This window comes from Canis lupus, chromosome 25 (assembly GCF_003254725.2).
Source record: "Canis lupus dingo isolate Sandy chromosome 25, ASM325472v2, whole genome shotgun sequence".
Lineage (NCBI taxonomy): Eukaryota > Metazoa > Chordata > Mammalia > Carnivora > Canidae > Canis > Canis lupus.
This window is the reverse complement of record NC_064267.1, coordinates 10,513,496-10,540,289: the sequence shown is the minus strand read 5'-3', so window position 1 is coordinate 10,540,289 and position 26,794 is coordinate 10,513,496. Positions and strand designations below refer to the sequence as shown.

The following is a 26,794-nucleotide window of genomic DNA, read 5'->3' as shown; positions in this document are numbered from 1 at the left end:
TCCTGGGTCTCCAGGATCACACCCCGGGCTGCAGGTGGCGCTAAACCACTGCACCACCGGGGCTGCCCCAGGCTCTATTTAATTTAGTGGATTAGGCCTTGCAGCTGTAATCAGAGGTGTATTTAAAAGACTGATTCTTTAACAGGGAATAGATGATGGTGTCATTGTCTGTAAGACATGACAAATGTATAAACCACAGTGGGTTTGGAAAGCTCTAGAAGAAAACTTGGGATTCATGCATTTTATTTTTATTTTATTTTATTTTATTTTATTTTATTTTATTTTATTTTATTTTATTTTATTTTATTTTATTTTATGCCTTGTGCATTTAAAGCTGACACAGATCCCCATATCCCATAAGTTCAGAGCGTCAGAGCAGTCATTTATAAATGAACTGTCCTGTAGACAAAGAGTCTTTCTATATTGAATGGTTAACTGAAATTATTGATAAGCATCTTCTGCCTTTGCAATAAGCTCGCTCTAATTCAGGAGCTTTGTAGTTTGGTGGGGTCTTAGCTTTCCGGACAAAAAGCTTCATGAGTTTCAGAGAGATTCTCTGTCCCCATGGTCCTCACAACTGTACTTTCATGCCAAACCTCTTATTTTGAAGGCAAAATAACTTGGGTATCAGGGAGTTCTCCATCAGCTTCGTGGACTGGCAGTGCATGTACACATGCACTCTTATTCTCAACTCTCCTAGGTCACTCACACTGGTTTTCAAAAAAGGATTGCTCATCTCCTGTGTGTTACACATCCACATAAGCAAATTCTGTGTGTCTGTGTATGTGCGCGCACACGTGCACAGGTATAAAATCCTCAGAGATTGCCCTTGTCTTTTGTGTAGCCCCTTGCACAGAGCATTTGAGTGACAGACTTTGCTGTAAGACTAAAGGGAGCACTTTTCTGCTTCTGGTCCCAGAGAAATGCTTTTCAAGGCCACTTGCTAAGAGTCAGTTCGAGTTCTAAAGCAGATGACGGTATTGGCATTGGTTGGCGATTGCAAATGGCAAGGAGAGTCCATCCATTTTTCATGAAGTTATAATTAACACACTGTCTGCCTCCCACAGGGTCAACCTTTGGGAATGAAGACCAGCCGGCTCTGAAGGCAGCTTTGCCTTCCAAAGACACACCCAAGGGGGCCAGCCGGGCAGCCCCTCCAGCATCTTCCAGTGTGACAACACCCCGCAGGAGTTTGCTTCCAGCGCCAAAATCCACATCTACACCTGCTGGTAAGACCATGTGCCTTGGAGAAGCTGTACAGTGGAGTGCCTTTTCTGTATTAAGAAGTCTTTTCAAAGCCCCCCTGTACATCAGTTATTTAGATGGGATGATAGATGAGTTTGAAATGGCATTTAAAATTAATAATAACAATAATATCACTATTTTCAAAGTACTTTCATATATTCATATGTCTAAATTCTCACAACTGTCTCTCACTCCTCCTCCAACTGGTAACCCATTGAATCATACATTTTGATTGTAAGAAAAAAAAGAATCAAGCTATTTTAGGGAGATTGGCATTTGGCTCTGGATTCCTGTGTTGATGAAATCACTGGAAGAACTGTAGGACCAAGCTTCTGACTGCACCTTCAGGAATGACTCATGGAACCCCACAGAAGTTACCACCTCTATAAGGATCTGGGAGCTCTGTTCCCTGCCTTTAGTTCTGGGCTCACACCACCAAAGCTGAGATCCAGGGAGGAGCAGCTACCTCAGAAGGGCTCCAGACCAAGCTGTGTCTGCTAGATGCTGGCCCACAGAAGGGATGCCCTGCCCCTCCATACCCATGAAGCTGGTGACCAGAGGCAGGGCAGTCGGCTAATGCAAAAGTGTAACAAGTGAACGTTCTTGTCAAGGCGGCCTACACGTGGCCCCCTCATCTCACTCAGGTACCTCTGTCTGTCTGTGGGGTGCCCAGGCATGCAATTGTGAGCTGCCCATCTTCTGCACTATAGGAAAGGGCACAAAGAGGAGGGGAGGATGCATGTTATTTTATTTTATTTTAATCCATTATACAAGGCTTATCCATCTGGCATCTATTCTTTCATATCTTTCTTCTATGCTCAAATGATCACATACCAACATACATATATGGGTTTATGTGAGTTTCTAAAACTGAGAATTTATTTTATTTTAAATATTTTATTTACTTATTTATTTGGGAGAAAGAGAGGAAGGGAAAGAGAGTGAGTAAAGAAAAGGGCAGAGGGAGAAGGAGAAGCAGGCTTCCTGCCGAGCAGGGAGCCTGACACGAGTCTTGATCCCAGGACCCTGGGATCATGACCTGAGCTGAAGGCAGAGACTCAACCAACTGAGCCACCCAGGTGCCTCTAAAATTGAGACTCTATACCTATTTTTCTACATGTTGCTTTCCTTATTCCAAGAGCACATCATAGAAATACCTTCAAATCACAGTATGGCTCACTCTTTCCAGTGGCTGCCCAATATAGATATACCAGGATGTATTCAATCTTTCCGCACTGTGGGTACTTTGTAGCTAGCGTTGCCCCTATGAACAGTGCTGCAGCAAATGGCCTTGAATGAGTGGCGCTCTTTCTACAGGATTGATTCCTGGGAATGGATTGCTGTGTTTGATGCATTCATAGGTCTCACTAGATTCCTTCTAAAGATGCTGCAGTGCTTCATGTGTCCACCTATATGCCTGCTAGGAATAAGTATGATCCCTTTTTAAGACTTTAGTCCATCTGATGGGAGTAAAATACTTTCTCAATGTTCATTTTATTTGCATTTCCCTAACCACTAGACTAGCTGGATCCCCTTGCTCTACGTTGCAGTATCACCTTGTAACCCTCTTGGGTAAGACTTAAATTACTTGTTTACGTTTTGTTCTTCCTCAGCAGAAGGAAAGCTTCTGGAGTCAGTGACTATGTCTGTTTTGCTTTAGCACAGTATCCCCACTGTCTGCCACAGTGATATGAAATTATCCTTAACGTCTATTTGTTAACGGTTGGGTGAATCAACCAATAAATGCATGGATGCTGCATGGCATTTGAATCTTTCAGTTCCACTTTACTAATAGCTTGGCCTTAGTTTTTTGTTTTTTTTTAAGATTTTATTTATTTATTCATGAGAGACAGAGAGAGGCAGGCAGAGGCATAGGCAGAGGGAGAAGCAGACTCCATGCAGGGAGCCCGACGTGGGACACGATCCTGGGTCTCCAGGATCACGCCTTGGGCTGAAGGCAGATGCTCAACTGCTGAGCCACCCAGGCGTCCCTTGGCCTTAGTTTAAATAGAAAACAATTAGACAAGTTTAAGGGAAGTTAATATAGATGTTGAATCAACCATATAGGTGAATGTTTCTCAAATTTTAGTGCATTACAATCACCTGTATAGCTTGTTAAAACACAGATTAATGGGCCTTATCCCCCGTGTATCTCATTCAGTAATTGATAATTATTACATGTTATATATATTATATGTCTCTAATGTTTAGGAAAAAGGTAATCTATTATACATATTTTTCTCTACCTGGCTTTTATCATGTAATGCTATCCCCTAAAAATCACCTTCTATGGGGTATACCCTCAAGACGAGGAAAAATAACTCCTCATTCTTTAAGTGTAGACTGTGCACAGCAACTTACTTCTGAAGAGGACAATTTGGAAAGGGAGACAAAGAGTAACTTTCTGGAGTAGAAATCTGACAAACATTACCTTGGATGATCCAAGTTAGCATCAACATTATTATAAGTCATGCTGATAATAGTGTACCTTTGATATTATGCAATGACAATGGTATTCTACCTCTGTGGTCTTCCTCCCCAAAACCCAGAGCCCCAGTATAATCATGAGGAAAGGTTCAGACAAATCCCAATTGAGGGACACTCTACTTAATACCTGAGTGGTATTCCTCAGAACTGTCAAAGACAAAGTCTGAGAAGCTCATACCCAAGCGGAGCCTAAAGAGGTATAGCAACTAAATGTAAATGTAGGATCCTAGATAGGGTCCTAGAACATAAAAGGGACAATAGGGAAAAAACTGTGGAAATCTGAATAAGGTATGCACTTCAGTTAAAAAAATTAAAAAAGGGATGCCTGGGTGGCTCAGTGGTTGAGTGTCTGCCTTTGGGATCCCAGTCCCGGGATCGAGTTCCGCATCGGGTTCCCTGCATGGAGCATGCTTCACCCTCTGCCTGTGTCTCTGCCTCTCTGTCTGTCTCTCTCAGGAATAAATAAATATAATCTTTAAAAAAAATTTTAAAAATCACCTTCTAGGGATCCCTGGGTGGCGCAGCGGTTTGGCGCCTGCCTTTGGCCCAGGGCACAATCCTGAAGACCTGGGATCGAATCCCACATCGGGCTCCCGGTGCATGGAGCCTGCTTCTCCCTCTGCCTGTGTCTCTGCCTCTCTCTCTCTCTGTGTGACTATCATAAATAAATAAAAATTTTAAAAAAATCACCTTCTAGTAGAACATATTTCCCCATTCAGTAGGTCTGGGGTGGTGCCTAAGAATTTGCATTTCTAACGATTTCCCAGATGCTGCTGCTGCTGCAGACCTAGGAGTCATATTTTGTGAACCACTCTTGTAGAAAAACAGCCTAGGAATTTGGACAGTTGTTCTCAGAAAAAGCCACATGAAAAAATAATCTACCTCATTTATAATAAGAAAAATGTAAAGTAGAACTACAATGGGCTACAATATCTCACCTAGTCAGTTGGCAAAATTCCAATAGGTTGAAAACATCCACTGCTGTGAAGCTGCAGTAAAAAGGTATCCTCATGCACTACTGGTGGTATAGAACAGAGTACACATCTTCTGCAGGAGAATTTGGCATTATCTAATAAAATCACATGAGCATTTGTTCTTTGACCTAGCAGTTCCACCTCTAGGAATCTTCCAAAGGTAGACTAGCGAAAATAAAGTACACAAAGTATTTAAAATCACAATCTGGGCACCGGGGGTGCCCAGCACTGTTTGAAATAGCAAAATACTGAAAACAACTCACATATCCGTTAATGGGGACCAGATGAATGGATCGTGATACATCCAAGATGCAGTGCTATATAGCTGTTAAATGAATGGGAAAACACATATTACTAGAAGGTGATTCTGAAGGGACATCATTACCTGATAAAAGCAAGGTAGAGAAAAGTATGTATAGAAACCTACTTTCTTCCTAAACAATAGGGACATTTATATATATAATATATTAAATATAATAATTCTATATTATAAATTATTATAAATTGTATATATAACATACATAATTATACAAATTTATGTAAATAACATATATAATTAACTATATATTTGCTTCTATTAAGAAACAAGCAATTGAAGAACAAACTTTCAAATTTTAAAAAATGATTACCTGCAGGGGAAAAGAAGGAATAGGATAGAGGTCATAGGGATAGAACATAGACTTTAAGTATACCTTATTTTGTAGATTTGACTTTGAAGTCAGATAAATATTTTACACAATTGTAAATTAACATTGACTTTTAAAAGGTGATATCTAAAAATCAAAAGTTCAATTAAAGGAATGTAACTGAATGGCCTGTTGGTGACATAAACATACAGAGAACTATTTCAAGTGACTTTATAACAGCAAATTGATTATACAGCTCTAATAGTATATATCATATGTTCAGAAAGAAAGTCAAAAACATCTTAAACTTTTTTCAGTAATTATATCATTGGTAGTGTTGGTATTATGATTCTGAATCTACTGTTATTCTGAATTTGTGTATTATGAGATAAATGGGATATAGCACTTAGGTATCAAGGAGATTATTGAGTATAACAGAAGAAAGTATGAACTCATCTGAAATTTACCTTTGAAAAAGGTATTTAAAAAAATATTCCTATCTCTAACTTTCATTAGAAATGCTGACTAAACCAGTAATAAGGAGCACCCCCAGTACCCAGATTGTGATCTCTAAATACATTGACCATTAGAGGGAGATAGGAGTCCTTGGAGAAATGGCTAGTTCCAGGTCCAAGGTAGGAATTGTAGATCTTAGAACATCTTACCTTGCCAGAAAGCCAAGAAGAACTACAAGACTTATATCAAAAGGACTGTAGAGTCAAACTGAATAAGCTCATACTAGTTAAAAGAAAAAGTTTGAATATCACTAAGATTCATAACAGCTGTGGTGGACTAATACTCACCACAATATATGTATATCCACAAGGGCATAATGATACAAAAGATAGACAGCAACTAATCACTTTGGGGGATGCTAAGAAACCACCTATTATTTTGGAAGCTGGTAAAAAAGAAAAATAATAAAACATTCGGCTTCTGTTCAGTCTGTACCTCAAGTCAACCGAATAGTTGATGAAGGGAAGTTTCTCTTATAAAAAATATTCTAGCTAACAGGATAGGATAGCATATCTCCTTTTCACAGCTCTAATGAACCAGAGGTGAAGGCAGTGACCATCAATTGAAAGATACAACTGGGCATTATAAACTGTCCTGATGAAAATGTATACATTATCTGTGAATTAGTTTTTTTTAAAGATTTTATTTTTATTTATTTATTTGAGAGTGAGAGAGAGCATGGAGTAATGAGAAGGAGCAGAGGGAGAAGCAGGCTCCTGGCTGAGCAGGGAGCCTGATGTGGAACTCAATCCCAGGACTCTGGGATTATGGCCTGAGCAGAAGGCAGACACATAACTGAATGAGCCACCAATGTGCCCCTGTGAATTAGTTTTGAGGTGAAAATGAATCTGAATTAGCTTCTAGATCTAACTACTAATTTACTGGAAATACAAGGACAGAGAAACATTTTAAATAGCAGCATGGAAATAGAATTAGCGGAACTCGACTTTGAGAAATGCTATAGGACAAAAACTGATTTATACAACAAAAGTTGTAAAAAACAAGAAAAAGTCAAAAAATTGGGAGGAAGAAAGGGTTGGAGGGAGAGTGTGTAGATTACAAAAAATTTAGACATACCAACCAATTGCAAAGTATGGATCTTATTTTGGATCCCAATTTAAATACACTCCAAAAATTTTGTCAAAGATAACTGAGGAAATGTGAATGTATTGCTAATATTTTAAGCATGATGTAGTGATTGTGGTTATGGTCTTAAAAAGTCATATTTTAAGCATACATGATATGACATGCTTTCTAGGATTTGCTTCAAAATAACTCAGGATGATGGCAGGTGGAATCGGTACGTTTATAGAATATGAAACAACATTGACCATACATTGCTCATGGTTAAAGGTGATTAATAGAATACATTAAACTAACTAGTCTCTCTACTTGAATGTTTATTTAAAGTGTTATATAATAATATAATAAAATGTATTGAAAGAGTTGTTGCATTAGTTGAAATACAGTTAAATGGAAATCAGGTATATCAGGTGTGTAGGAAAGAGAAGTTAGCAACAGTATTTAAGCCCATAAAATTTTATTATTTTTTTCAAATATTTCAGCTACATAAGAGATTTCTGAAAGCCATGTGATCTTGATAACAGGAATTCTCTTCCACTTTGTATTACTTTATAAAACATTTGAATTTACTGAATCTAATTTTGTCCTCACAAAAACCCTAGGAGGTATGGGGAAAACTATTCTTTTACAAATTACAGAGAGGCAAACCAAGACTCAGGATGTAAAGTAATATATTGTTAAAAAATGAATTTTATCACTGAATTTTAGCTTTGCCTTTATTCCATTCATTTGAATTTCTAAGTTAAATAAAATCTAGTTTTAAAAATAAAATCAGTTTTCACATTGCCTTGTGCCATCAAGGTACTTAAAAACTAAAAGATAGGCATGCAGATTATAATTAAATCCCAAATAATTGGATTTCTTGGGACCGTAAGGTGTTTTGGTTATCTTAATTACTTAGATAACACCCATCCTTGCTTTAACCCATGTTATTGGAAATATTTATAAACTGCAATGCTTTGCTTCTTTCCCTTGGTGATTCCAGGCTAATGATGGCAGAGCTCTTTTATCTTTGGGTTCTCTGCTCAATTATTGTCATCCACAATTGTAGATACAACATATACCCACAATAGGACATATCTGGGGAGTACTTCGGCTATTGCCTTTAACCTAGATTTCTGATGTGAGCTTTTATTGTGGGTGACTTTTTTCTGGTTCATTCATTCAGGAGACATCAGGGTGCTTATTCTAAGCTGTAGGATGAGTTGGATTCAAGGATATTTAGAACAGTTCTACTTTTAAGAAGCTCACAATAAGGTAAACAGTTATAAACTAATAAATAGAGTAGGAACAAGAGATCTATAATCTTAGCAGCAGGATTCCAGTTAATTGTAGCAGATCAAGAATTCATTGTAAAGTGGATTAACAACTATGACCTGAAAAAGTTTAAATTAAATATAATAGGTTTTTATTATTTATTTATGTTATCACTTGCCTTTTTGTCATTTTTCTAGCTTATTTATTAATTCCTCTCTGACTTCAGAAAAGATCCAAAGTAGCATTCAGTAAAGGGTACAGAATAGCCCAAATTCAAAGGATAAAACTCCAACTAATAAAAAAAGAAAATCCTAATAAAACTAGATCCAGAGTTTCCTGGCTACAAGAGCAAAGGAAGAAATACAACCAGGGGGGGAGAAAAGAGCATGTCACTTCTTCAGAAGAAATAAGCTTATTTCCTAGCAAATTTTTAAGATTTTAAGATTTAATTCTGTGAATTAAAAAATATTATGTTGAACAACATAGTGGACAACAACTTTGTTTTAAGCATATCTATTCTAATAATAAAATGATTCGAAAATAGTTTAAAATTTTGGATTACGGAAAGCCTTTCTAAACATGATATGAAACCTGGAAATGTTTTAAAACTGGTAGCTGTTTACGCTTACATAAAAGCATAATTTTCTACAGTGAAAGGCATCGTAGAATTAAGGAGATAAACTGAATGAAAATGCTACAGCAAAGTGTTATATGAAAACAAATAAGAAAAATACAACTCATTTGGAAAAATAGGTAGAAGATATGAATGGGTAATTCACATAGTAGAAGTATAAAATAGTCAATGGCCATAACATGAAAAGATGTTCAAAAGCGCTATTAACGAAATACATTTAGTTTTTTTTTAAATGAGATATCATCTTTTTCATTTGGATTAGAAAAAATTAAAAAGGTTTATTATAGCCAGCTTTAGGAAGAATATGGCAAATGAACACTATAGTGGAATTAATGGGAATATAAGTTTGTACAAGCTTTTTTTTTTTTTTTTGTACAAGCTTTTGGAGGGCAGTTTGTCATCTATGAAAATTTAAGTGTATATAATGTATAATCCAGTGTTTCTACTTCTGGGAATCTCGCAGGAAAATTCTTGCTTAGGCAGCAATGATGTAAGTACAGGCACTTTTTTTTTTTTTTTGCAACATTGATCATAATAGTAAAAAATTGGAAACAATCTAAATATTTGTCAATATATAAATATTTAAATAAGCTATGATACATCTATTCACTAGATTGTTATGTAGTCTTTCAAAAGAATATGACAGATCTATATGAATTATTTGGAAAGATGTCCATAATACATTGTTAAGAAAACTGTAGGAAATCACATTTTTGCCAAACCCCAAATAAAAATAAATATTTTTATGAATGCATTTTTGTATATTTATAGAAAAGGAGTAGAAGTATCATTTAAGTAGTTAACAGCTACTATTTGTGTGGTGTCCAATTGAAGGAGAAGTTGTGATGAGAAGAAAATATTCATTTTTCAGTTTTATCTTCTGTGTCAGAATTTTTCCATGCATGTTTTAATTTGGCACTGAAATATATTAACTCAATAAAAATAGGATAATAATTTTCTCTAGGAAAAAGCATGAAGAATATAGAAAAAATGAACAATAAACTATTTCATAACTTCACAGTCCATGGGGAGCTACTAATATATATTGGCATAGTCCCATCCAGTCTTTTTTCTGTACAGGTAGGGAACTTTTTTCATACTTGGGTTGAAGCTTTATACACAGTTCTGGATCTTGCTTTTTCAGGTAACATTATATTCCAAGCATTTTCCAATGTTCTGATAAATACATGAAAAATGTTACTTTTAATGATATTATAAAAACTTTATGTTGATGTACCCTAATTTGTAGAACTGTTTATCTCCTGTTCATTTAAATTGTTTTCAGTGTTTTAATATCATGAAACAATTCATTGCAGTAAACTTATTTTGCAAAAACATATTTTGTTGGGGGGTTGCCCTCAGGCTTGATGATTTCCCCAGAAGTACTCACAGGACTTAGACATTGCTTTATTCATTGTTACAATTTCTAACAGTGAAAGGATCCAGAATAATTTTTTCTTTTAATTTTAAAAAAGCAAAAAGAGAAAGCTCATGGTACAAAGTTCAGAGGAAACCAGGCACAAGCTTCCAAGAATCACCTCAGTGGAATGTCACAGATGTATTTAATTCCTTCCACACTGATGTATAATGGCATATCACCTGAGCCTGGTTGTCCAGGGTTTTAATTATGTCACAGAGACCAACTGCTGAATTTGTAAACCATCTAGACAAATTGGTAGATTGTGGTCCAAGGCTTCAGGCATGGAGAACACGTTGTCAGTCAGAACATTCCAAAAGCTCAGCTTCCAGGAACTGGCCAAGGGCCAGTCTATTAAAAAACAGGCCCTTCTTGAGGATGCGCAGAGTTTGAGCAATCCAAGCCTGCTGCATTAATCCTTTCCCACACACATGTGTTCTTATGATAGGTCCTAAAAGTGGAAATACTGAGTCACATTGGAATATGGCTTTACACATGGCAGATATTTTGACTTGTAGCTATTTCTTATAGCTATAAGTCAATTAAATCAATGATACAATATTAAGTAGGAGTTGTTTGAAGAGATTTTGAAAAAGATTTTATTTATTCATGAGAGACACAGAGAGGAGAGGCAGAGACATAGGCAGAGGGAGAGGCAGGCTCCCTGCAGGGAGCCCATGCAGGACTGTATCCTGGCATTCCGGGATCATGCCCTGAACTGAGGGCAGATGCTCAACCACTGACCCACCCAGGTGTCCCTGAAGAAATTTTTAAATTGAAACTACAGTAATATAATCTAGCAGTGTGCCTTTATGAAACCTAACTCAGTAAGCAAGAGTTTAGAGAAGCCATAGAAGTAAATGGTTAACATATGCATAATCTGTCTCTCCAAAGTGAGTTGTCTCAGTTTAATTTATGATGGCAGATAAGTTGACATTAATTTGTTTTAAGTGCAGTATTCTGTTGCCAATTGGAAGGATGCATAAGTGTTTCAGATACCAGGCATATAAATAACACAGTTGTTTTTTAAAGTCCTTTTTTTCTGTTCTTCCTTTTTAAAGATATATTTATTGATCATTCTCTATGTACCATGCAGTATGCTTAAGGATTTATATACTCTGTCTCATTTAATTCTAGAGGAAACTGAGGTTTGAAAAATTAAGTAACCACCTCCCACCCAGGGTCACGCGGTTTCGTGTAATAGAGTAGGAAATCAGGATGGGTCTGTCTGACTTTGAAACTTGCATATTTAACCTCTGTCCCATGCTACTTAAATATTCTTACTCCAACGGAGGCCAATTAATTAATTTTAATTGAAATAACTACCATTGAAAATTACATTTTAGGGATGCCTGGATGGCTCAGTTAATAATCTGCCTTTGGCTCAGATCATGATCCTGGGGTCCTGGAATTAAGCCCTCATCAGCTCCCTGCTCAGCAGGGAGTCTGCTTCTCCTTCTCCCTCTGCCCCTCCCCGTGCTTGTGCTCACTCGCTCTCTATCACATAAATAAAAATCTTAAAAAAAAGAAAAATAAAAGAAAATTACATCTTAGAGACCGAGTTCTTTATAGCACTAGTGACTTCCCATAGAGTTTCTCAGATCCCCTACAATAATTCTGTAGTCTACCCATGACCTTCCTTTCCTGGGGTTTCAGACCCAGGCTGAGAGCTAGTACATTATACTAAACATGGTTGGAGGTCTCAAATTTGATCTACTCCCATAATATTGTCCTCCTATTAAGTTAATAATAATCATTACATCCTAGACATCAGTGTGATGACAACAGAACGATGTAGGTTTAGTGCTAATGATTAAAAAGAAAAATACTGAACATCCTGTTGATGGGTGTGCAAAAGGAAGATTCCCAAGAATTTTTGAAACTTAGCCTTGGTCTTTCAATAGTCCTTTTATCAAAATTTTCATGAAAAGTCTCTGTGTTGTTCATGTCAAATACAAAACCTCTGCAGTGCTGTGATCCCTATAATTTTACATCAATAGCTCTACCCATTGCCTCTTCAAACTGTTTGCAATTGTTGTAACAAATAGGAAAATACTTTCAGTTGAAAAGATCAATCTGAAGATAGATGACTTTTTGATCAATTTGCCCTCTGATTCCATGTTGTTGACATGGTATATTATAAAAAATAAAATTACTTTATTCAGCCTAAGGTATGGAAGGATATCCTATGGCTATATAGAAAATGAACAGTTGGTGTCTTGTTACCTGGGGGTAAAAAGTCTGGGAATAGTGAGGCTATTGCTCCAAGAGCTACAGAAACTCCACTTTTATTATAAATATTCCATTTTACTACTTGAGACATAGATTATTATTTCTGAATTAAATTCCACAAATTTAGGTATTTCTGGGCATACTATGATTTAAAATACAAATATTTCATCAGCATTATTAAAGTATGTGTTTACAGACCCCTTCAATGTACATGTGTGCCGGATGCCATACACTGCCATCATCCCTCCAGTCTGGCCAAATGTCATCTTCCCTTTCCGAGCACATCTTAAATGAAGAAATTGAGGAAGAGCTTGCTGAAATAAAATAGTCTGCTTTAGGAAAATACAGGGCAGGTGAAAGGATCACTTTAGCTGCTACTGGAATCTTGGTTCTAGAAGATTTGAGGGTTGTTCTTAACCATAACCTGCGATATATGCTCTTTTAACATAAATAGCTCCCAGATCATGTTATTTTTCTGATGATGAAAAAGTCACAGCACCTCACAATGTGGAAGCCCATGTTGATTCAGGAGTGTCCAGAAACCTCCTGAGGTGGCACCGAAAGAAAGTAAGTTCAGAGTAATTAGTCTGCGCTGGACTGTTCAGGATAGTGTTATTGCTTTGTATTGACTGTGTTCTCCCTGAGGCTGAGTCTTCGTCGCAGGCACAGCTTCAACTTATTTGTCATTGTGAAGCCAACGGGGGAGCCAGAAATAGGTTGGGGATAGAGGAGTTTATAGCAAAGTAGAAGTGTTTAGAAAGAATTTTTGTTGGAGAAAAATAGAAGCAATAAATTTGAAACTGTTCCTTTTCATGAGGTCACGGAGACAGAAAAATATCTTGAGGATGATGTATGGAATGTCTGGAAAGAGGAGCTGTCCACTTCATCATTCCTGGGTGTCTTAGAAGATCTATTTGCTGTTCTTTCTGGCCAGCAGTGGACAGGTTCCTAGGCCCTCACAGCAGACCAGGAGGTGCTGTGAAGCACAAACTGTGACATCAGAGTCAACTCTTAGTCATCCGAGGGAGTGAGGGCAAGTGGAATTTGGTTGTGTGAGCATTCACTCTTTCAACAAATATTTACTGAGCCCCTTTTTTGAGTGGAGTGCTGTGCTGGATACTTGGGAAAATCATGATGTATGAGACAGTCTCTGTCCCTATGGATCAGAGGGTATAGCAGGAGAGGAAAGCATAGAACCTGTACTTACATGCTTAATTATTGAATTATAGATATGCTAAGTGCTGGGGAAGGGAAATGAGTGTACAATGAAGGCATATTATATAGACATAACACAGTGTGCAGAAAACACGCAGGCACAGACCTAAGGGATCAGCGGAAATTGCTGGACAGCAGTGGTGGCTGCTGTGGTTCCATGCAGGTGAACCACAGCAATTTCCTCTTTGTAAATGTTAGAGGTTGCCAAGGCTCCCTCCTCTTAAAATCTCAGCATAGGACTGCTAACAATTAGATATGAACTTAAAAATATATACACTCATCTTTCCCCTTCCACCCCTTTTATGGAGGAATTTGCTAGCTGTAAAATAATCAAAAGACAGCATGAAAAAGAAATGGCACAGAAAATTGGCAAGCTGTTTCATCAGTCTCTGATTTTATGGCAGAGGCCACCTTGGCTTTAATCATTACACAAAAATTGTTCCTTAATTCATTGGGACAGTGTCATCTTTTTTTGTTTTGGTTTTAGGACACTTGACTTTAAAAGTCTTAAAAACCTCATCCTCTATTGCTAGTTTAGTGGTCTAGAGTGCTATTTAACAATTTTAATTACATTAAATGCCATAGAATGATCCAAGTAAGGAGAAAGAGACATTTATCTTCTTTTACTATGTCTTTCAAATTCTTTCATTAAAACAACAAGAAGAATATTTTAGGTGATTTGGGAAGCATTATGGGACAACCCATAGTACCAGAGGAGAATTTATAAAATGCCGTGACTCACCTTGCTATTAAGACACCTGCAGGCTGGTCTGAAACCTTTTGTTTTGTGGAAGATCTTCAAAAGTAGGGCACAAAAACCCAACTTTCATTTAAGAGTATATACACGTATCTAAAAGGTTACCCACCTAGTATTTTGCCCACACTGCTTGTCAGCCTTGAAGAGCTATGGGAGCTGGTCCAGCAGTAATTAATGCAAATGGTCTTTTGGAGCTGTGTTTTCCATTGTGATTTCTGACATTTATGTGTTTCAGAACTCTGCCTACTGTGCTATAAATGCATTGTTATGCAAATTGCTACCATGATGTAGTGTAATCTCTTAGCATGATGAACATGGAACTTTTAATTACAAGTCAGTGTTTAAAACTTTTCATCTTTTCCCAGATTTGTATATTCTACTAGCTAACTTACATTGATGAAATGCCTAATACTAATTATGATCTTCATGGGGAGTAGGAAAAAAATGCAAATATAAGAAAGAGACAAATGCCGGTCATCCATTTTCTAAGCTAACTGAAGAAAAAATAGCGCACTTCTTGGACATTGCAAAATCTTCATATCTTTCATTTTTAATCCCTTAATCAAATCATATTAGTATTGAGATCTACTTTGGGCCACACACTCTACTAGTCAATACACCTAAACAATCTAAACCAGAGGCTTCTCAATCCTTCCCTCTGACCCTTCCCCACTGCTAGCAAGCAAACTTTCACTTTTCTAAACGCAAATCCAGTCCTGTTACTCCCCCTGCTTGAGACTTTTTTAGTGGCTCCCCATTACCTACAGGCACAGATCCAGACACTGCGTGTAACTATCTAATATGACTTTGTTCCTCAGTAAGTTATAAGCAGAGACTACACCAGGTAGAGTTGTGGCACAAAGTAAACTTTTTTTGCAGCAAATAAGGAGTTGAGAGGAATAACTCACAAAGCCATGACTTCCCAACCGGGATTAGTGGGTTTCTTTTATTTAGGTTTAGGATAAATATTTAGAAAGGGGAATTTTGTAATTGCATGTAGAGGTAGCCATAAAGTCATGCATTGCATACTTAGGAAACATGCTTATATATGCATCATGTTATGTTAGTGAGGTTTGTACTCTTCCTTGGGTGGAGTTTTTAATATTAAAATGAGGTAGAGGTAAATGTTAGACACTCAAAGGTCCATCTGCACAGGTGTGAGTCGGTGGTTGAGGCCAGCGAGAGCACTTCCCTTCGTTTGCTTCTAAAATATAGGGTTAACATTCCTATGAAGAAGAAAGGGGTTAGTGGAGGTCTTGCTGGTGACAGTTTTAACCTCCTTAGCCCTGTGGGGCCTGGTTTCACCTGGCCTGGCATAATAGGCCCTTTCTGAGTTGTGCCTGCCTACCACATCTTTCTTCTATGCTGCCACGTTGCACCTCTGGTTCCCTGAAGAAGCCAAGGCCCTTCATGGCCCTGTGCCTTTCCTTATTCAAGCTGTTCTCTCTAGTATGCTTTTCTCCTTGCCCTGACACTCCCAACCACTTGCCAGACATCTGATTCTCATTCAAGATGGTAATGAGTTGATCGCATAGCTGTAATGAGTCCTTCATTAACCTAGGTCTTGACCATCTTGATGACCATCACCATCATCATGAACATGATCTCTAGGGTTTATTGCCTGGTATTGTGTGCTTGACTCTGCCCTAAGTGCTTTAGACTCATGCTCTTCCTAAACACCAGAACACCACTATGGAGTACCTCTTTCCTCATTTCTAAATGTGATGAAATGTGACTTTCCCAGTGTCAGAGTTACTATGTAGTCAACTCAAGATTCTAGTTGAGATCTTCCTCCAAAGCCTCTTTTTTTTCTAGTATCCTACATTCATTTATCTGTTGGAAGATTGGCTGGTTAAATATGGTATTGATTAAGATTACCTGCAACCATATGTCATCTCATTTACTTATGGCTTCCCTGCAGTTACTTGAGCCCCATACTGAACACGAGAAGCTAGCATATGGCCACCAGAGACAGGACCTTGGAATACAGAGTCCTCTGGCCTAGAAAAAGCTCTGACTCTTGAACAGTATACATGGCAGGAGATTGCTGGGGAATAAGAGTAGAATGCCTGATTATTCGTATATGCAACTTAAACCAATGTGATGATGTCATGCTGAGAATCCGACCTTGGACAATGAATTAAATATTATACAGGCCAAACTAAGGTGTGGCTCCTTGATGAGCCGCTATGATAATAATAGTCAGCACGTGTTGAGTACTTACTCCACGCTTAGCCATACCCATCATCTCATTTTGTTCTCACTTATAACATGTGATACACAGGTGCTATTCTTAACCCTATTTTCTAGATTAGGAAGCTGGATTAGAGAAATCAAGTTAGTTGCCCAAAGTAATAAAACCAAATGTCAGGGTTGAATTCAAGCCCTGGCCATAGACTATAAAGTTCCCACTTATACCCAGTGCCCATTTTGTAGCCCTAGGTAATTCTGGCAGTGATAGGCCTCATCACATGGCAGCTGTGACTACCACCACCCAGCAGAGGACCAGCCAGCATGCAGCACTCTTGTGCCCATCCATGACTTGGGAAAAAATGACAAGTTATAAGACCTTTAAAAATTTTAGAAAAAGGGATCCTTTTTTTTTTAATTGGCTACACCTATTTTGGTTTTAAAAAACAAAAACCACCTTGGACATATTTCTTTCTCCATGTGATTTTTGTTACAGTGAATGGAACAACTTTATTAATAAGCTACAATGAATTTCTATTATGTAGAATTTGGATGGCTGGGTACCTGGGTGGCTCAGTCCATTAAGTGTCTGCCTTTGGCTCAGGTCATGATCTCAGGATCCTTGGAGCCACATCCGGCTCCTTGCCCCATGGGGAGCCTCCTTCTCCCTCTGCTTCTGCCTTTGCCTCTTTCTCTCTCTGTCTGTCACAAATAAATAAATAAAATCTTTTTTAAAAAAAGAAAAAAATGAATGGATGGTAAAGGAACTAGCGAATGACTTTGAAGTCAGACGCTGATGCCGAACCTTTCTGACCTCAGATAACTCATTGGAAAAAGGAGAACAATAGCAACCTCATTCACTAATGATTTCATATACTAGTACAGAGCTTATAATCTATAGGTTCTGATAAATAATTATAATTATTAAGTATTAATTATTAGTACTGCTAATAAGTACTATTTTTGCATGTTTAATAAGTGCCTGGCATTAGGTTGCGCACTTTTAATGCCCTATACCATTGTATTCTTCCCTAGTGTTGGAGCCTACAGTTATATTGCCCATTGTATGCCTAAGGAAACAAAGTTCAGAGAGTTTAAGAAACTGTGCCTGAGGTCACACAGCTAAGCAAACAATAGAGCTGAGTGTCTGGGCCCTAAACAGATATGCTAATGTATGCTAAACCTCCCCATTATTTCTTTTACCTATTTCCAACTCCCAACTTCAAAATAATTGGTATTTATAATCACAGCTCCTAGTTTATAATGTCTACTCTCTCAACTAGGAGTTAAACTACCAAATTAGTAATCAGTTTACATTTGAAAAATATTGTAGATAAATATTATCCTGAGAGATGATCATAGCATATTAAGTTCTTCAAAAGGTTACAAAGCTATATTATAACACAAGTCAGTGCAAAAAAAAAAAAAAAAAAAACCACACACAGGCACAAAAGGAACGGCCAACATTCCATGAAAGAAAAAAGGTAAATGTTCCATACATATATGAAAACAGTGTTGAACTGCTCGGTAACCAGGAGAATGCAGTTCAAATCACAGTGGGATGTACATGCATCCGAATGGCAGCCTTTTAAAATCTGACCTTCCCTAGTTTCAGTGAAGATGTAGTACATGAAGAACTCCTGTACAGTCCTGCCAGGAAACAGGGAAATGGATGTAGCCACTTTGGTTTTTTTAAAGATTTTATTTATTTATTCATGAGAGAGAGACACACACACACACACACACACACACACACACACACACACACGGCAGGGTGGGGGCAGGGGGCAGAGACACAGGCAGAGAGAGAAGCAGGCTCCATGCAGGGAGCCCAACACGGGACTTGATTCCAGGACTCGATCCCGGGACTCCAAGATCACGCCCTGGGCTGAAGGCAGGCACCAAACCACTGAGCCACCCAGGGATCCCCAAGGATGTAGCCACTTTGGAAAACAGCATGGCATTGTCTCAGTAATGTTTGCACCTGCCTTAAGTTAAGAACTCTGCATGTACATATATGAGAGATGTACACACACGTATGAGGAGACTCATACAAGTATGTTCAAAGGAGCATTGCTTATAATTGCTAAAAACGAGAAGTAGTAGACCTCGAACTCCCATCAAAACAACTACACTGTGATATATGCACACCACTGATCACTATTTGGCAGTGACTATGGACTAGGGCTACATTAATGTTACAATGTTTTTTTTTGTTACAATGTTTAGTACAGATTGCAGGACAGCAAAATATTCACCCAGAGTTTCACTGATATAAACTTTATAAACAGGCTTAAGGATATTGCTTAAGGGTGCATGTGGAGCAGTGACACTATGAAGAAAAAGCAAGGAATCATGACAGTGGCTTCCTTGAGAGAGAAGGAAGAAGCTTGAGACATGATGAGTTTTGGGTGATGATAATGTCTGAATGTTCCAGTTCTTGACCTGGGTAACAACTTCATGAGTGTTTGCTTTTAATTACTTGTTAAACTATACAACTAAATTTGAAGTTTTATATTTCACAATGAAAAGGGTTTAAAACTGTATTATAATAAGAAAAAATAGACATACACACAGATAATGTGGTCTGAAATAATGCATTTCATTGAGTTCATAGTGGTTATTGCTAGGTGAGGAAATGGCAAAAATGAAGAAAAAGTGTATTTTCTCATTTTTCTATAAGAAACATGTAACATTTTATAAAAATGTAAGCAACATATTTAAATATTTATTTACATGTGAGGACTGAGTCTTGAGCTGTTACCTTAGCCAGAAAACTGCAACCAATAGCAGTTTAACTTCCTTAGCCAGATAACTGCAACCATGGCAGTTTAACTTCCTGTTTACTTTCTATTTTTTTCAATAATCATCATTCCATTCATTGGCAATTTTTATCTCATTTATAATTTCACATTTATAAAAAAGAAAACAGGAAGTATCTATGTCACACAGTAAGTATCTAACTGAACAGTAGTAGTTTTTAGCCTTCCATTAGATTTATAGGGGAACTCAGGAATACTGGAGGGAAACAGTGAGGATATCCATTCTTGCTAGTGGGAGATGCTGGAAGGGTCAGAGACAAGGTAGGCTGGACCCAAGAAACAAACCTTCCAGTCCATACCCCACCCTGCTGGCCCTGAATGGGCTGACCCTGTACCTCTTTCTTTGCACATGATCCCCCACCTGGTTGTACCCTTTCTTTCTTGGCAATTCTTTTGCGTATTTCACATCTCAGCTCAAGAGTAACTTTCTTTGGGGAAGTCCTACCTAGCTTCTCCTTGGAGCTTGCAGAGAGAAATCTTTACTCAGGCCTCCAGGCTGGCACTTGCTACATTATCTTGTCATTACTTATTTTCATGCCCCACTAATTGGTGACTTTCAGGAGAAGGATTTTGTTTTTTCACCTTGGAATCTGCAAGAGCTAATACCATTTAAAGTACAATGGAGCCACCCAATAAATATATGATGAATGAAAGAATAAAGGAAAGTGAAGGACCTTTTAAGAAATAAATAGTTCAGAAAATAAGAAAGGGCTGATGCAGCCTGTGGAGTAAAACTACAGAATACTAACCTGAAGGTACTTATTTAATACCAGGTAGACCATGCTAGGGATTTTTATTTATATGTGGAAAATGTTTGCTCTGAAAAGCACAATAAAATTGTGCTTAACGTGAAAGTAAGTCATTAGGTTGAATGAGACAAATAAATCCAGACCATCTCTTTCATTTAGGCTTACCTTACTAAAACTGCTACAATGAATAAAACCCTAATATCTGTTTGTATAATTTCAAAAATACAAAGTATTTTTCCCACCACGACTTACTTATTCACATTTTCTCAGTACTAATAGATCATGCAGTGTCTTGATTCCCCAGGAGAGCTGGTTATTTTCTTCCCACAAATCCATCATATTCAGAGCTTTACTCATTTTGTTTCTAACAGTGTATACAGTGATTTCTCATTACTCACTTAGGACATGCCTGTTTATTATGTAGGGAGAGAGAGAGAGGTACTGGAGAAGAAGTAAGAAGAAGAAAATAAGAAGAGATTTCAAAATGTCAGGAATTCATCTAATCTGAAGGTTGATTTCATTTCCCACAGAGAAAGAACATAATTAGTTAGTAACAATAACCAACTCGCTTGTTTATAAATATTTACTGAGTGGGCAATTCTCCTGTAATGTATTATTTAATGGTAAATATAAATAGATGGGAATTCTATAATATAATAGTTATAGCCACAGAGCATGATTAGCAGTATCTAGAGACCCCTAGGTTGAGATCTGAAGGGTAAGTTGGAGCAGAGCTAACTGGAGACCAGAGGATGAAGAAGGCTGCTTCAGAATTTCACAGTGACACTGGTCTGAACGAAGTTGCAGTAACTATGAAAAAAGAAGTGGACTAAATTTAAGAGAGATACATGATTATATTTCACAGGATTTGGCATTTTATTACAAGTGAAGAAGTGATAAAAAGGAAGGAAATGAGGATGAAATCAACATTTCTGGTTTAGCCCTAAAACACATTTACTTAGAGAAGATAGGACTGAGAAGTGTTGTTAGGTGACAAGGTCAATATTGGGTATATTTAGTGTCATGTGCATGGGAGATATCCAAAAAGAGATGGATATTTCCATCCTACATGGATATATGTGTGTGTGCATATATATACCTATCAATTAATTGATTGATAGATAAATATAGAATACAAATAATAGGAGTTCCATAAGAAATGAAACAGAAAATTCAGAGGGGAAGAAAAGAGACAAAGGAATTTCCCAGAATGATGATTAAGGGAGGTTTTAGGATGAGAGCCCTGCAACAGTCATAGAAATTACCAGTCCAGAAAAAAATGGAGAATTGAGGGTTCCAGGAAAATGAAATGGAACCTTTTACATAATTGTGAGAAGTATACTGTGATAGAGTATTTTGGTGGAGAATTAGCAAAATATATATAGAAATCTAAGCAAACAAAAACCAAGGCAGCTATTAAATCCAGGGAAAACAAAAAGTCATACACGTAAGGAAATTGCTCAGTTAATATTTATGTAAGTGTAACGAGATGAACAGTGAACTTTGGCTTAATCAAAAATTATGGTACAATTGTATTGATGAAGGAGTTAGTGTAGAAGCAAGCCTATGGAGATCAAAACTGTTATTTTCTGTAGTAGGAACATACTAAAATATATCTAAAATGTATATATCAAGAAATAGCAGTATAAACATATTACTTAGATACATGGAGATAAATATTGGAAAAAATAGCCACAAAAATTTGGAAGTGATGAGTATTAACTGAGCTTATAGAGGGTAAGATACTGTTAGATTTTGTTTAAAGCCTGTGGAATGATCTTTTAGAAAGTTTCTGATGTCAAACTTTGTTTTGTTTTATTTTTTTATTTATTTATTTTTTAATTTTTATTTATTTATTTATGATAGTCACAGAGAGAGAGAGAGAGAGGCAGAGACACAGGCAGAGGGAGAAGCAGGCTCCATGCACCGGGAGCCTGATGTGGGATTCGATCCCGGGTCTCCAGGATCGCGCCCTGGGCCAAAGGCAGGCGCCAAACCGCTGCGCCACCCAGGGATCCCATGTTTTATTTTTTAATAGGTTAAAAAGAGGAATGCAAAATGAGAAAAAGTAAAATTACTGGCCTGTGTTGTGGTTGCAGTTATAACTGGTGACTAAATTTGATGGCCCTATCTGTGTCATTGTGTCTTCTAGCTGAACTCATGGAAGGTGATGACTAGGTTGGGCTAGAATTGAGTTTTGCAGACCGTTGTGATTGTGACTATAGTGGTTTCCAATATTGGGACAAGAGTGTGGAGAGGAGGATAGTAGAGGTGAAGGACATTGGGATCAACTTTAGGTTGGATAGGAAAGGAGGTGAGAATAGAAAGAGCCTATTAGTTTGGGGGTAAAGGGATTCATAGTCTAGATTAGAGAAATGAACTGATGGAGTGGCAATAGCATAGTGAGATCGTTGGAGGATAGAAGTTGTGTTCCAAAAGTGGAGTATGTGAATTTCCGAGGTGAAGTTCTAGTTGATGACAAGGTTCAGGTGATATATGCAGGAGCCCCAAATGCCTGGGCAGGAGTAGCAGCAGATGCCAAAGGATAGAAAGTCTGGGATGTCAGATGAGTTATGCATGAGATCTCGGGTGATGGCAGGACCTGGGGTAAACAGGAAGTCCATACCTGGAGGTAAGTGAGGAACAGTAACCTTGCTGTAGGTGACAGCAGGGAACGCTGTTAGCCCAGACCAGCCAGAACATTAGAACATCAGAGAAAAAGAGGTTTCATATGAGCATGGAGGCTTCAAGTTCTGGTCGGGTATTAGATAGTTTGAAGGAGACTTCCTGACTCAAAGATAAATTGGCTGAAGAGTCTAAGGACAAGTGGCAACCATTTGAGAAGTTTGCTCTGTGGGAGATTGAGGATGAAAGTGCAAGGAGGGGGGATTATTTACCAAAGGGTAAGGAGTTCCATGCAGTGTGGATGGAAGGTCAGAAAGAAGACTGGGTCACAAGGTGGAAAGGAGATTAGGGACTTATTGGCCTTCAGCTTTAGTCTTGAGCTGTTCTCTGGTCTCTTAGTCTCCACCCAAAGTAGAAGACCTTCAGCATCTATGTTCTCCTGCCCTCGCCCCAGACTCCACTCAGAACATTCTCACCCCGGCCCCATCCAACTTCCCTTTAGATTCTCCTACAGGGTCAGACTCACCTGGATTCATTGTGCTTCTGAGTACAGGTGGGTGGGCAGGCCATAGGATTCATTACATTTCAGAACTCTCTGGAGCCATTGCAGTACAATGAAATGCAGGCTAAAATGAGGGCAGAATCAGGGAAATACAAATCAAAACCACAATGAGATACCACCTCACACCAGTGAGAATGGGGAAAATTAACAAGGCAGGAAACCACAAATGTTGGAGAGGATGTGGAGAAAAGGGAACCCTCTTACACTGTTGGTGGGGATGTGAACTGGTGCAGCCACTCTGGAAAACTGTGTGGAGGTTCCTCAAAGAGTTAAAAATAGATCTGCCCTATGATCCAGCAATTGCACTTTTGGGGATTTACCCCAAAGATACAGATGCAATGAAATGCCGGGACACCTGCACCCCGATGTTTCTAGCAGCAATGTCCACAATAGCCAAACTGTGGAAGGAGCCTCGGTGTCCCTCGAAAGATGAGTGGATAAAGAAGATGTGGTTTATGTATACAATGGAGTATTTCTCAGCCATTAAAAACGACAAATACCCACCATTTGCTTTGACGTGGATGGAACTGGAGGGTATTATGCTGAGTGAAATAAGTCAATAGGAGAAGGACAAACATTATATGGTCTCATTCATTTGGGGAATATAAATAATAGTGAAAGGGAATAGAGGGGAAGGGAGAAGAAATGGGTAGGAAATATCAGAAAGGGAGACAGAACATGAGAGACTCCTAACCTCCTAACTCTGGGAAACGAACTAGGGGTGGTGGAAGGGGAAGAGGGCGGGGAGTGGGGGTGACTGGTTGGCGGGCACTGAGGGGGGCACTTGACGGGATGAGCACCGGGTGTTATTCTGTATGTTGGCAAATTGAACACCAATAAAAAATAAATTTATTATTAAAAATAAATAAATAAAATGAGGGCAGAAAGCCACAGGTTCAGAGCTTGGCTCAGCCACATACTGGTAAATGCAGATACATTACAACCGCCATACCTTTAGTTTCTTCATTTGCAAAGTAATGATACCAGTAGCAATAGCAACAGAGTTTAGGAGTGGGGTAAAGTGAGATAATATACACAGAGGCAGCTGCAAACTAATTCCTGGCATTTATACATGCTAGTAAACAGGGGGTAAAACTGTTTACATGCAGTAAAACAATAACCTCCATGACAGCTCATACCACTCTTTCACTGGAACAGTGCCTGACACATACATGGTACTTAATGAATAAGAGTATACTGGGACGTGGGAATATATTATTTGATACATTCCTATCTAGATAATGTTTCTATGCTTCATTTTATTCAAACTCTAAAATCTTCCCTTGAAATCTTCCCACAGTCCATTTGTCTTTTAAGTGACATCAGAATTTCTATATTCTGATTACATCATTCCTTTTTCCCTATTTACCTCTTTTCAGCCACACTAGCACAATAATAATTACTTGCATTGTTGCCATGTTCGCATTTCATTTTTCTTCTGGCTCCTCTCCATCTTCCTTCCATGATTTTTCATGTTCCCTATCTGGGAGTGGGTCTATAGGGCTAGGAAAGAATCAGCCCTGTTACCACAGCTTTGACAGGTGCATAGTGTGAGAATATTAGATGGACAGAGGTTAAAGTCTATTGATGTGTATATTTCTTTATCCTCTTCTGTTTACTATCTTTCCTTACTTATGCTGAGATTGAGTTGCATGCACATGTGGCCTATTGTTAGTGAGGTTCAGAGCCTGTATAACTTCCTTTTTTTTAAATAATAAATTTATTTTTTATTGGTGTTCAATTTGCCAACATACAGAATAGCACCCAGTGCTCATCCCGTCAAGTGCCCACCTCAGTGCCCGCACCCAGTAAAACTTCCTTTTGATTTCTTTTGACATGCTTATTTATTTTTATGAAACAAGTATATAGCATTCTTGTAACCATTATTTTAAATCTATTTTTCCCCATTTTGAGGTGCTCAGTCAGGACCCTGAGTGACCCACTGTCATTTGCCATTACATTTTGTTTTTAAAATGACAGTCTTATCCTTAGAGCAAACCCATCATTCTTGACTGGGCAGCTTTCCTCATAACCTCACAGCTCCCAGGCAGGTGGCCTCTGCCTTAAGCACCAATGATGAACGGGGTGTTAGTCACTTTTATGATGTCCAGTTTAGGAATAAAACACAAAATGGGTCTTCTCCCAGCAGCTGCCATAGTCACTCATATCACTGTGGAAGGCCTTGACCACATGAGAAACTGGGCTTTTACACTACTTTTTCTGAACAACCCTATATGGATTGCCAGACAGAACCCTTCAGCTTAGACCTTTGGGAGGCTTTTTGCTGCTTTATTTATAGCAAAGCATTTTGGGGCCATTTAAATGTATAGTAATTGTCTGTTCTGGAGTGGGTATGATCAGTAACAGGGTTTCAGATTAAAACTATGAACTTATCCTTTGATACCAGTGAGGCTGGCATTTCTTGGATTATTTACCAAGAAATACTCCTGGCTTCTCCTCCCTTCCATCCCAAAAGCTCGACTGAAAGGGCTCTGGGTTTTGTATACACACATTCATTTGTATAGCGCTGAGTTTGCATGTGCAGAAGGTACTCTGAGGTACACAGGAGTAGTTTTGACCAATGATGAACCCAGAAGAGATAAACATATATATATAAGGACCTGTTTTCTCTAGCTGACATTTTCAGGCCTTATCTGGCTGCAAGTCACAAAAACCTAATCAAACTGCCTTAGGCCAAAAAGAATGCAAAAGGTCAGAAGGATTTTGGCTCACATAACTGAAAAGCTCAGGTGATATTGCTAATGTGAGGTAGGGCTGTACCCAGGTCCTTAAACAATTAAATCCTGAATTTTTTTTTTTTTTTTTTTTTTTTTTTTTTTTTTTTTTTGGTCTCCTGTCCCTACTTTCCCCCTCTCCTGACTGCTTCTTCACAAAGGCTCTCCCCACTCCGAGGAGGCAGAGGTTGTCAATGGCAGCTCAGGCCTATATCCCACGAGTTTAAGCATCTATCAGAAAAAGAATTATTTTCTAGTAATTCCAGAAAAACTTGTAAGATAAAGGCTCTCATGATCCCAACCTGGATTTTGTTTTCATTCTCAAACCTGGTGCTCTGTCACTCCGGCGTGATGCAGAGCTCTGATCGGGCAGGCCAGAGTCACAGGCCCACCTCCAGAACCAGGTGTATCAGCACCCCTCTACCCCCCAACACACACCAGTCACATGGCCCATGAGGAGGGAAAGGTTAGTTCCCCCAGGTGAGCATGAATGCTGTTAAAAGAAACTGACCAGGCCAAACAAGAGACGTCTACTAGAGGTATAGTCTGCACTAGGGGAAAGAGAACAGCTAAGGCTGAATAGGGTTTAAGGAGAGACAAGTATTCAAGAAGAGCTGGGGAAAATCAGAAAAGCTTCATAAGTAAGTGATGGGGACTCAGAAGACTAA

General features: G+C 38.3%; 1 protein-coding gene across 10 annotated transcripts in view; it reads left to right on the top strand.

Annotated features, from left to right (window-relative positions):
• The window catches only part of MTUS2 (microtubule associated scaffold protein 2), a 588,485-nt gene that overhangs the window by 396,990 nt on the left and 164,701 nt on the right, over positions 1-26,794 (top strand). For all 10 annotated transcript variants that reach the window (XM_035720080.2, XM_025462603.3, XM_025462600.3 and 7 more), the window contains one exon: positions 1,068-1,229. In XM_035720080.2, coding sequence (XP_035575973.2) covers positions 1,068-1,229 — 162 coding nt within the window. The remainder of the gene's footprint in view (positions 1-1,067; positions 1,230-26,794) is intronic.